The sequence below is a fragment of the Morone saxatilis genome, unplaced genomic scaffold (assembly GCF_004916995.1).
Source record: "Morone saxatilis isolate NCDOM2014 unplaced genomic scaffold, NCSU_SB_2.0 Contig17, whole genome shotgun sequence".
In the NCBI taxonomy this organism is placed as follows: Eukaryota; Metazoa; Chordata; class Actinopteri; family Moronidae; genus Morone; species Morone saxatilis.
The window spans coordinates 4373683-4385080 of record NW_023339729.1 but is presented as its reverse complement, the minus strand read 5'-3'; the positions used below and the strand labels follow the sequence as shown (position 1 = coordinate 4385080).

Genomic DNA, 11398 nt, shown 5'->3' with positions numbered 1-11398 from the left:
TGTGCTGCTGTTAGCAAATACTGCTAGGTCCTTTGAGTCTCATATGTTAAAATGAAATCAAATCAAATGTCCAACTGGTGATCCACTAGAGTGGCCTCATTGTGTTGCTGCTGACTGAAGGCTGGCTAGCTAGGGACAGAGGTGGCTGGCAGGCTGCCTGGCTGGGTAACAAGCTCACTCGTGACCCATGTGACAATGAGTGGCCAAGTTGAGTCTGTATATGAGTGAGCCAGCATGACCTCATGTCACCTCTGTTGTCCAGACAAGGCACAAGCATGCCATTGCCAAATGTCACCAAGACATTACCATAACTCTATTTTCGCTACCAGAGGATGTCACATAGATGCAAACAGTCTGATCACATTGTGTTGCCACATACTGTACGTCCTGGCATAATTTTTCCAACAGTTCAGAAAATGTAACTTATATACAGCTATGAAGTTCCAAATATTAAATTCACCAAGCAATAATTGTATGTTGTTTATGCCAAAGATGTCTTTTGGCTGTGGCAAAAAGCCGCATACTATGTTTTGAATGGGAATGGGGAGGTGTTTTAGCTTAAGAAGGAATTCCTTTCCATCATAAGCACATTGTTCTGCATTACATTGGGCAGCTTATTTGGAGACACAGTTCATAGCTATAGGTGGAATGCATTTAAATTCAGAGATCTGCAAGTCTGAACACACACATTCTTATTTTTGCACGGAGACTACGAGTGGTACACTTGCTTCCTTGTACTTTACTAGCGCTGAACTGATCTTTTCCCAACAAACTTAAAAATATCTTCTACTGAAAGCTTTGTTTCAGAAAAATCATTATAGTAAGCCATAGTATGATGTCTCTAAATGGTTTGGTTGTAAACTATCATAGCAGCATGGCCTAAAGCTGTTACACTATTGACACTCGCTGTGACATCATTTGAGGCTCTCAGATTTCTAAAAGGCTATATACAACTCTTCTTCATATGCAGTAGTACTGACAAAGACCTGTAAAGAGACTTTGATGTGAAAAGTCCCCTTAATAATTGGGTGAGCTTTTCCATAATGTAAAATGTCATCAAGCTTTTCTATGGGCTACTTTATTAATGTACCCTTTGTAAGGTTGGATCTTTTGACCCATACAAATAAACTCAGGATACTTCGGGCATCTTGTTGTGGCACCTTACAAACAGCATCATTATGCACTGTTACGTCATTCCAACATCCGTTTATTATCTGGACTTCGGGTGATGTCTGTTGTCTCTGGAAATGGGCCATTGAAGGCTATGTTGTAATGCCACACAGTATAATTATGTTATAAACACAGTCAAGACTGTGGAAACATTGTGGCAATTGTTGGATGTTTGGCAAAGGTTTAAAATAGGTTTCATAGTTACAAGACAAGTAAGTAATATGCAACAGCTAGAGCTCACAGCTAATTTTATGTGACTGACAAAGTGCAGTATTTTGGGTGGGTGGTGTTTTAAAATGCCTGATTGCTGCTGAACTGAAGTCTGATACAACCCAACTGGTTTAGAGATACAATACTGCGATTGTCAGCACCCAGATGGGCACAAAGGCAAATGCACATTTTGCATTTTGTCTGCACATAGCATAATTAACATAATATAGTAAGACATAATGTAGTGACTCGGTAATTTATTGGCATTGAGGCTTGTCTTTTAATAGTATGATTTATAATATTTTCCCTTTCTATATTTTGGAATTTTTATATTACCACCTCTGTTTTTGTGTGCCCCTTTGAATTTTTCTTGCAATCTGTGATGGATTTAGACATTTTGACTCATATATATACTCATAGGTTTGTGTGGTTTATAGTCAGCTCAGCAAATTCTATGAGCAGAAGTAGCAGCACTTTCGGGCATTTTTGAGTCTTTATGTTACAAAACGCACAGAATTCCCAATGACCCCAAATCAACAATAGCAACTGTTTTTACCAATGTAAATGGCCGATTTTAGAGCCAAGGGATGGCTGATCACAAAGTGATGTGGAGAAATGACTTCCTTAACTAACAGTCAAAACATTTTTAACATTTGCTTAGATAGCTGTTGTTAATTTGCAAGACTGCAGTATAGTAATAAGCTTGTACACAAAACTCCCCATGGACAGCCAACAAAACAGCCAACATAGCCTTTTCACTGAAAGCAATTTTTTTGTTGTTGCATGTAACAAAATACTACTACTACTACTACCAACAATAGTTGGTTGGATTTACTTTTCTGTCGATCGACTAATCACCATAGCCCTAATTTAGTTTCATCTCTTTCCCTCTTTGCAGACTGCGACTCAGTGGGCGTACTGCAATGACTAGCCGGCATCCTAGCCATGCAGAGAGTGCTCACTCCACAAAAAAACAGCCACCTGCTGTGTCCCCCAAGCTCCATGTGCAGCGATCCCCGTCAACGGAGACCATCACCATCCACTTCTCAGCTTTTGGGAAGGAGGAAGAGGAGGAGGAGGAAGAAGAGCTGTACATGACAACTGTCTCCACTACCTCAGCCGCTCAGGATGACTCAAACATTGTGACAGCCTTAGAAGCCAGTGAAGAGATGTTCGAAGGGGTGCCGTTGGACTCTGCAGCCGAGGTTGCTGTCATTCCTGAATCATCCAGACTTTCTCCAGTTTCTACACATCACACTAAAAGTTCTCCCACACAAACTCTGTCATCACGTATTGCTGAGCAAAAAGGCTCAACTTCCCAATCCTCTCCTACTAAATCTTCGAGCTTTCCCTCCAGTGACAGACCCTTCCTCAGCTTAGTGAAGTCTTTCTCGTCTGACGTAGAGTCTCATGGGATCCCTTCTGCTGCTGCTCCTACAGTAAGGCATAGGCACCTGATGAAGACTCTCGTCAAATCTTTATCATCAGATACATCCCAGGACTCATCCTCCTCCACACCCTACCGTCTTCCAGAACCCCGCCTTAACCTGCAACTCTTCAAGCAATTCACACAATCCCGGATGCCGTCTGCTACCAAGTCGTCAGCTGGTGACTCTAAAACTGCCCCTTCGTCGCCATTAACCTCACCAGATAACCGCAGCTTCTTCAAAGTCTCAGAAGTCGAGGCAAAATTTGAAGACACTAAGCGCCGTCTCTCTGAGGCTATCTCAGAACCGCTTCAATTGCTGAGTAAGATCATGGATGAAAAAAGTGGCAGCTTAGTTGGCAGCAGCCTTTACCGGCCCAAGGCCCTCTCTGCCAGTGCCACAGAACTCTCTAATATTACTGCTATCAACGGTCACCTGGAAAGCAACAACAATTACTGCATTAAGGAGGAAGAAGGAGGTGACTGGGAGGCTGAGAGCCCCAACAGCGAGGCTTCTGGTCGAGCTGAATCACCTGTTCCCCTCTTTGTTGACACTAAGAGCCCCAACAAATCGTCTTTACTGTCCATGTCATTGAACAAGTGCTCTATGTCCACTCTTGCCAAACAAGAAGATGACGACTATTGCATCCTGAACAGTGAGGACTTTGAGACTTGTACTGACACAGAAGGTGATGGCGGCGATAGAACTGATGATACTGGAACTGGGAGTCAAACTAAAGTGCCACTAAGTGGTAGTACTGAACCATGCAGTGAAGATGAATCTGAAAGTATTGAGCCGGCACCTAGTGTTCCACACTATACTCTCATCATCCTTACTGGGCTGGTCTATGGGTATTTTGTATTACCCCTGCCCAGTTATGTAGGAGGAATGCTGCTTGGGATTGGGCTGGGATTCCTTTTAGCTATTGGTGTTGTGTGGCTGACAGGACCAAAACCTTCTGGTAGTAGATTTAGACATTCCAGACACAGCAGGAAGCAGTGGAATATGACCACGTTGGACATTAAGGAACCAGACATCTATAAGGTCAGTGAATTAATTCATTTTGCCATGCTTGTTGGTTACTTTGGACTTCTAAAGTGTTGATATGCCAAAACAATATTTTTTAACAGGGCTGCCACATAAGAGATCACGTTATGGCATCTCTGCACACACATCCTGCTGCATGAGCATTTCATGGAAAACAGTTCATGGCTAATTCTGACTGAGAGCTCTGTAAAATATCCTCTATTTTGCCACAATGTTTGATAGAACATACATCCATCAATCAATCCATCCATCCACTGAGATCATAGTGGGCTGGGGCTTACCACAGCACTCAGAGTTGGGGTACATCCTGGATAGGTCACCAGTCTATCACAGGGCTAATAAATGCACCATAGACAAGCAAGTATTTATACTTACCGTCACATCTATCTACAATTTAGAAATAAATTACAATTTACAGTGCTAAACTATGCACCACTGTACTACACCAAATGCATACATTAAAGCAACATACCACAGAATTGTGATGTTTTGTTTAAATTATGAAAAATGATATATATAAATATAACAAACATGGCGCTGTGTCCAGCTGTATGGAATGGACTGCTGTGAAAAATGCAAACATGTACTATCAGATGCATGTTTCTGTGACAGCTTTTGCATTGAAGTAACAGCACGGTAAATAAAGTAGATGTGGATCCTGGGTAGAATTTAGCCAGAAGAACTTCAAAGTCTACTAGAGAAAGCAAATGACAGCAACAAAGTTTTTCTCCACTTAAAAGGACAGTGGTTGCTCTCTTATCAGTGTGAAGTGTGCAGAGACAGGTAACCTTTTCTATCACTGTAGAAACATGATACATGATGACAACAACCCACTGTGAGCAAATATTTGCAGTGTCCTCATTTTCCAAGTAAAGTTTCAGAGCATTTAAGTTTTATTGTTCCGGGGACAATAAAAATAGCACCTGGGACACAAATGCACACACAAAATGAGCCATAGAAAGACCAGTTGCCAAATTGGTGACTTTCTGACTAGATTTAGAGACTTTTCAGACACTCACACAATTTTATTTCTAAAAAGTGACTAGCGACAAATTAAACTTATTCAGACAGTCAGAGAATATGCAACTCTAATTATATTTTATTGTAATTCATTCGGAGTGATCACAGTCCACGTGTCTTCTGCCAACAGCACCGGGGTCTCTCCCTCTCTTCTTGTGCCATGTGCAGGCAGTCAGTAGGTGTGGTGTGTCAGTATAATAATAGTTCCCTCCCTATTTGTTTTACTTTTTTATTTTGAATATGTGATAAAGGCTAAATAATAATTATATTCAAAGTGTGTGTGGCCATGAATTTAAATAGCTGTATACCAATCAGAAACAGGTTTGCATTTGCACTGCAGTTTATTGATCAAACAGCTGGAAATAAACAAGAACCTGTAACCAATGACTGACAGAATAATGAAAACTGACTGTGGCCAAACACCTAGGATGATTGCAATTTTATTATTCAGATACAAGTGCAGGGAACAAGTAGCAGAACTTCTGTGGTGGGCCAGAGTGAGTCAACAAAATGATGCGAGTTACTGAAACTTTGAAAAATTGTTTTGAGCCCAGTTTTTTATTGTTAAATTTTTTTTATGTTTGTAGTTGTTTAAACAAATTTCTTTTCTCTTCAGATGCAGAAAAGCGGTACATACAATTAAAACAGTTCTCTATTATGACTTTTTTTTTTTTTTTTACATTTATGTAAAATGATTATGTCTTCCCTCCAGACCTGGATGAATGAGATATCAAACTATGACCCAGAGACATACCATGCCACCTTGACGCAGTCTGTGTTCGTTCGGTTGGAGGGCTCCATCATTCGTCTGTCTAAACCCAACCACAACATTGCCCGCCGTGCTACACACAATGAACCAAAACCCGATGTCACCTACATCAGTCAGAAGATCTATGACCTCACCAACAGCAAAGTACGTTAAGTTGTATTGTGTGTATATAAAACAAGTTTACAGACATGTAAGTCTATATAAGTCTTGTCCAAGGCTAGTTCATCAGAATATGTTATTCACCAAACAATGTAATATTTAACATAATGACAGCATGGAAATTGTCCTTTATGTCTTCAAATAGTCTTTAAAAATGCATTACATCTGTTGAAACCCAACTTTGTGTGACTCAGGTCTGTCTTCCATAATCCTCCCCCAGGTATATTTACTGCCCCAGAGCCTGGCCAGGAAGCGTATATGGAACAAAAAATACCCCATCTGCATTGAACTTGGCAAACAGGATGACTTCATGTCAAAGGCCGAGGGTGATAGGTGGGAGGCCAGTGAGATCGCCAACACAAGGGACAGAGGAGAGGGGACGGGAGGAGCACAGGAGCGAGGGTCATCTTCATCCAGTAGAGACCTGACCCTCTATCTGTTTGGAAGGACTGGGAGGGAGAAGGAGGAGTGGTTCCAGCGGTTTCTATCAGCTTCCAAGCTCAAGGCAGACTTGAAGAAAGCTTCAAGTGTTGCTGGAACTAAGAATGGTGAGATTTTTTTCTTCATTTGTCGCGTTTTTAAAGGCTAAAATTGTCTATTTTCATACACTATATAGCTGGAGAAATGACACTTCCAATCTAAGGTTTTAGTAGTTTAGAGGCAGCTAAAACTGTGAGTCCAGTATCTAATTCCTCACCTTTTTCTGATTCTTACTGTGGCCCACAGCTCTGAGCTCTCACAGTCGCAGCAGCAGCCGTGGAAGTCTGGATGAGGCACTGGCATCACAGCCCAGGTTAAAGGACACCTCAGCCTCCTCAACAACAACAGCAGCAGGCAGTACCAAAACCAAGCCACTGTTGGACTACAGTGTATACATGGCCTCCATACTGCCAAAACAGGCAGCAGTCAGCCCTTCAGCTGCCAGCCCTGCTCTCCTGAGTCCTCAGAGCAGCCCTGGGGCTGATAAGAAGGTAGCGCATACTATTACTATTACAAACAACAAGAAGCTGATATTGTGTCTTATCCTTGTAAGAGATATAGAGGGGTGAAATCATTTGTATTGTAGGGGTTAAACATTTTAGAATCCTGTGCGTCTCCTGATAATGTTAACTTGCCTGCTACATCTTTAGCTTCAGAGCACCACTTCAGCTCAGGTGCAGCCCAGTGGGGAGGAGCAGGAGGAAGAGGAGGAAAATGTTGCCTGGGTGAATGCAGCTCTCGGCCGGGTCTTCTGGGACTTCCTGGGTGAGCCTTACTGGGCTGAACTGGTCTCCAAGAAGATTCAGATGAAGCTCAGCAAGATACGGGTGAGTGGAGCAAGGTACCTAACAACCTTTCACTCTAAAAGTGGTCAAATTTGAACAGACAGAGAGAAAAACTTAAAGAAGGAGTCATGCTCACCTTCCTGCTGAAAACAAGATGTGATGAAGCACACAGAGCATACACACACACACACACAGATAACTCTCCAAATGTCATTTTGTATCTCTGTGCAGCTCTTTAAAGGCCCCACAGTAGGTTGAGAAGCTGAGGGAGAAACCTCATCCTTCACTCCTATTCCTTTTTCTGATCCTGTCCTGTATATTGTGTTTTGGTCTGTGAGACTGTAGGTAATGTTGTAGTCTCATCAGATGGTAGAAAAAGATTGTGCACAGTTCAATTCACAGGGGACTGATTTGTAGAGACAGTTGATTATAAGGTGTGGTTGATGGCAGAGCGTGTCATCTATGCTTAAGTGTGTATGTGCATAAGTGTGCCTGTATTTATTTCATGGTTTGTGTGTCCTTTTGTCCATTTTTTTTTCAAGCTGGCATTCTGTATACACTTGGAAATATACACGGTTGTGAACTACAGTTCCTTTTTCCAATTTGGTTATGTCATAATCTATAAATGAATAATTCATGTACAGTGTGCTCAGTTGTATGCTTTTGTCTTTTTCAGTTGCCTTACTTCATGAATGAGCTAACCCTGACAGAACTGGACATGGGCTCGGCCACTCCCAGAATCCTTGGGGCATCGAAACCCTCTATTGACTACCAAGGCAAGAGAAAAATCAATTTCAAACACACATACACTCAGTGGTTTCTGTAAAGAGATACCGGCATGTCTGGCCAGTAATGCCAACTGTGTGGTACACTAAGCTCTGTGCACTGTATTCTGGAAAGTCTCCAGTCAATGTCCCTGTGTTTTGAAAGTACAACACCCCTACACAGATCATCTGCCATTCAGTTAGCTATGTCCATATTAGAGATAAGAACGATGAACAGGTGGTAATGCTAGCTAGTTGTTTATCAAGATACATTTGCTCTAGAGTTTACACATATTAAGTAGTTACAGTGTTAGGGTTTCAAGCTGGTAAGTTTTGCACCCTCGGAGTACTGTCACATTTTCCAAATTTTGGCATCAACTTGGAACAAAAGTATTGTTTTTTGTGACATCTGGAGTTAAAATTCATTAAATCCCCTGAGTTTTGGTAAATGATTTGAACTTTTGAATATATTAGGACAAGTAGTGTAAAATGTCAAATGAGGTGAATGCTATTGGAATTCACTGCATGTATACACATGTGGACAGAAGTGACATTTTGTCTCATGATCGGCCACTGCTCCCATTCCTTTTCTAGTCTTCTCACTGTGACTAATGAGATCTCAGTGCTGAGGCTGTGTCTAGATGACACTCTCCAAAAAAACAGCAGCGATGGCGAAAGCAACACTGTTCAGATTGAGATGCTTACAATATTAACCATCATACATCCCTAATAAACCAGTTAGCATGCTGATAATAATACAACACAGCAGTAAGGCTCAGTAAGGGAACCATCATGTCTGATTCACTGCTTGTGGTAAGACTTTCATGTGCTTGTAAATCACTATTAACTTCAACATTACGTAACTGCATACGTCTTTCAAAATACAAGAAATGGAGATGCATGCAATGCACACAAAAAAACAAATGATACAGCAATAGCAAAGCCAAGAACCTGTGCTTTATTAGCGCCAATAAGTGAGCAACACTAAAACTATAGCCAATATTAACAATAGATGTCAAAAGGAAGTATAGTGTGCATCACACTGGAGTGTAACATGCACTTCCACCCACTAACCTAGTCAGGAAATGATGTCCTCGAGGTTAGAGAGACATGCTTGTTACTTTTAGACTCTCAGCTGGCTTAATAAAGTACGACCTTTCCCTTCCTCTACTGCTGCTTGCAGCCTGTCTAACCAACAGGAACACCGCTCAGAGTTCAGCAGGGTATGGTTGTTTACTTGTTAAGTGTTGCAAAAAGGCATGAATGCTCGATTAATACGAAGTAATCTCCTCCACCAAATGTACTATAGATGCTGGAAAAAACTTCATTACCAAACGCTTTGTTTACAGAAGTGTAATAGAATTTGCTTGCTTAGTGCGCTCTTAGCTGAGTGGAATACAGTCAGGCCCTAAGCACTTTAGCAGGTCTTACGGTTATCTGTGGATCGGATAAATCGAGGCTTAGCTATGGGAGGTCTTAGCTTTGTGAGGGGCCGCATGTTTGCTTGCTGCAGTTGCTCAACTATGTTGGCTCTGTGTTCTACTTTTAATCAGACGGGGCTTTTTATGTGATTTTTAGAGGAGTCCTATGATCATTCAGACATGCATCAACGTTGAGTTTTTTTCCTCTGTATCACATCGCTTTTCTCATTCTCCCTCACTTTCTGTGACAGAGCTGTCTCTGATCTGTTTCACATGTACAGTCTCCAACTGTCTTCCTAGTTCTCTCTTCCTCTTGCATTCCCTTTCATTTCATCTTCCTCTTTGTGTCCTTACTCACTCTTTAGTCTCAGTATCTCTCTTCCTCCCTCCTGTGCTATGAGTCACTGCCTCATTTTTATCACTGCTGCACTCACATAACCCTATAATCAGAGCAGGAATTGATTGCATCTCCAACTGAGATGGCAACGGCATTTATTGGAACAGTTCCAGGCAAAACGCACCTCGACAGCTACTCCAAACAAAATCCGTGTACGGAGGCCTCTATTTTGGTGATAGTGTGTATAGATTGTCCGCTTTGCAATATGTTGCCAAATGTTTGATTTTTTTCTGACCGATTACAAGTGAACTGATTCAGATCACCCACTGTAAATCTAAAACAGCGAAGTGCTTCATTTTTAAACATATTTATTGGAAGTGAAAGGAAGGAGGAAGCAGGAAATGGGTACATGCTCAACAGACTTATTATCCACTTGGCTAAAGAAAAATACAGGTGTTTATCTTTACGGAGTCCTGTGCATGTTTCAGGATGTTTCATTTCTCTTTTCTGCTGTGTGTATCCATGATTAATTGCCCTTTATCTTCAAGTGGTAGTTAGAAAACTTTGAATAGAAACGGTCAGTCAAGTTTTCCTTTTGACATTTCCACTGGTGTTACTAGCTGTATCCTCTAGGCATCTCAGGTTTTGCCTTTGCCTTGTCTCACCCCACTCCTTCCTGGAACAAGCATGCTAAGTGCAATGGATCGATGAACCTCTGTGCGTGTGTGTGTGCGTGTGTGCGCCCAAGGGATTGTCTCTGCATGCTTGTACATTTGTTTTTGCATACACTCCATCAATGGATGCATACATGCAGTTGCCCTGTGTGACGGCAGTTCTTTGCAGTATGTGCGACACACTCCTGACTCAGCGTGCAGCTTTACCACAATTAAGGAAGCACTGTCCTTGCTTGCACTAAGGCTCTTCTCTTTTTTTCTTCTCCCCAAATAAACCTCAATTTTTACTTCAAACTCTCTGACTTTTTAACCTTCTGTTCTTCCTTTGGCTTTAAGTTTTTTTTCATTCCTCTCTTACTTTGTTTCTTTCGGACCCACTCTCACTCTCTGATTGTGTTTTCTCTCTGGCACAGCAGACTTATTGCATTATCACGTCATTTAGCACAACCAGCTGGTGTTCGGGCCTCAACACAGCAGTGAGGAGAGAGCACCCAGTCTCCGTGCTGTTTGTCCTCGTGGGGTGTGTTTTTTTGCCGTCCTGTACTACATTTCTTCATCCTATCTGATTAACTTTCTTACTTTTTCCATCCATGCACCTGTGCCCTGTGTGCTGTTGTTAGTAAATCAGTCTAAATAACTATGAGTACTGCGCGCTAAATTCACACTTCATGTATTTGTACACACTTTATTTATTATTTATTTTTATGGTGCACATGCATCTTAGTTTCTGGCTTTCACCCTTCTGTCATCTTTCCTGCATCATCTGTCGTTCTTTGCTGCCTCCTAGTGTTGTAAAGAAAAACCACAGCCAATTTGTGGTTAGATGTGGCTCTTTGTACACTAGAACATGTGATCCTGTGTTGTAAAGGGAGAAAAAAAATAAAGAGTGCACCTTGCTTACCCCATGCAAGTAAGGCTTTCGATGGAGGCTTTTGAGGAGTCTGTATAATCCAGACTACAGCAGGTTTGGTAGAGCAGAGCTGAGGGAGAGAGGGAGAGCCCTGTTTATGCAGCCAGTCCCCCCCTGCTGATATCAAACGGGGGCAAGGGGGGGGAAGATTGCGCGCCCTCCAACTGTTTCTCCTCTGTTCAAAGGACCTTGTGATCTCTCCTACTCTCTTTCCCCTCCCTTCCC

General features: G+C 41.9%; 1 protein-coding gene across 3 annotated transcripts in view; it reads left to right on the top strand.

Moving 5' to 3' along the window:
* LOC118327082 (testis-expressed protein 2-like) overlaps positions 1 to 11398 on the top strand; it is a 28705-nt gene that overhangs the window by 12301 nt on the left and 5006 nt on the right. For all 3 annotated transcript variants that reach the window (XM_035660293.1, XM_035660291.1, XM_035660292.1), the window contains 6 exons: positions 2279 to 3851; positions 5587 to 5787; positions 6023 to 6350; positions 6529 to 6773; positions 6933 to 7109; positions 7744 to 7843. In XM_035660293.1, coding sequence (XP_035516186.1) covers positions 2304 to 3851; positions 5587 to 5787; positions 6023 to 6350; positions 6529 to 6773; positions 6933 to 7109; positions 7744 to 7843 — 2599 coding nt within the window. In that variant the 5' untranslated portion in view covers positions 2279 to 2303. The remainder of the gene's footprint in view (positions 1 to 2278; positions 3852 to 5586; positions 5788 to 6022; positions 6351 to 6528; positions 6774 to 6932; positions 7110 to 7743; positions 7844 to 11398) is intronic.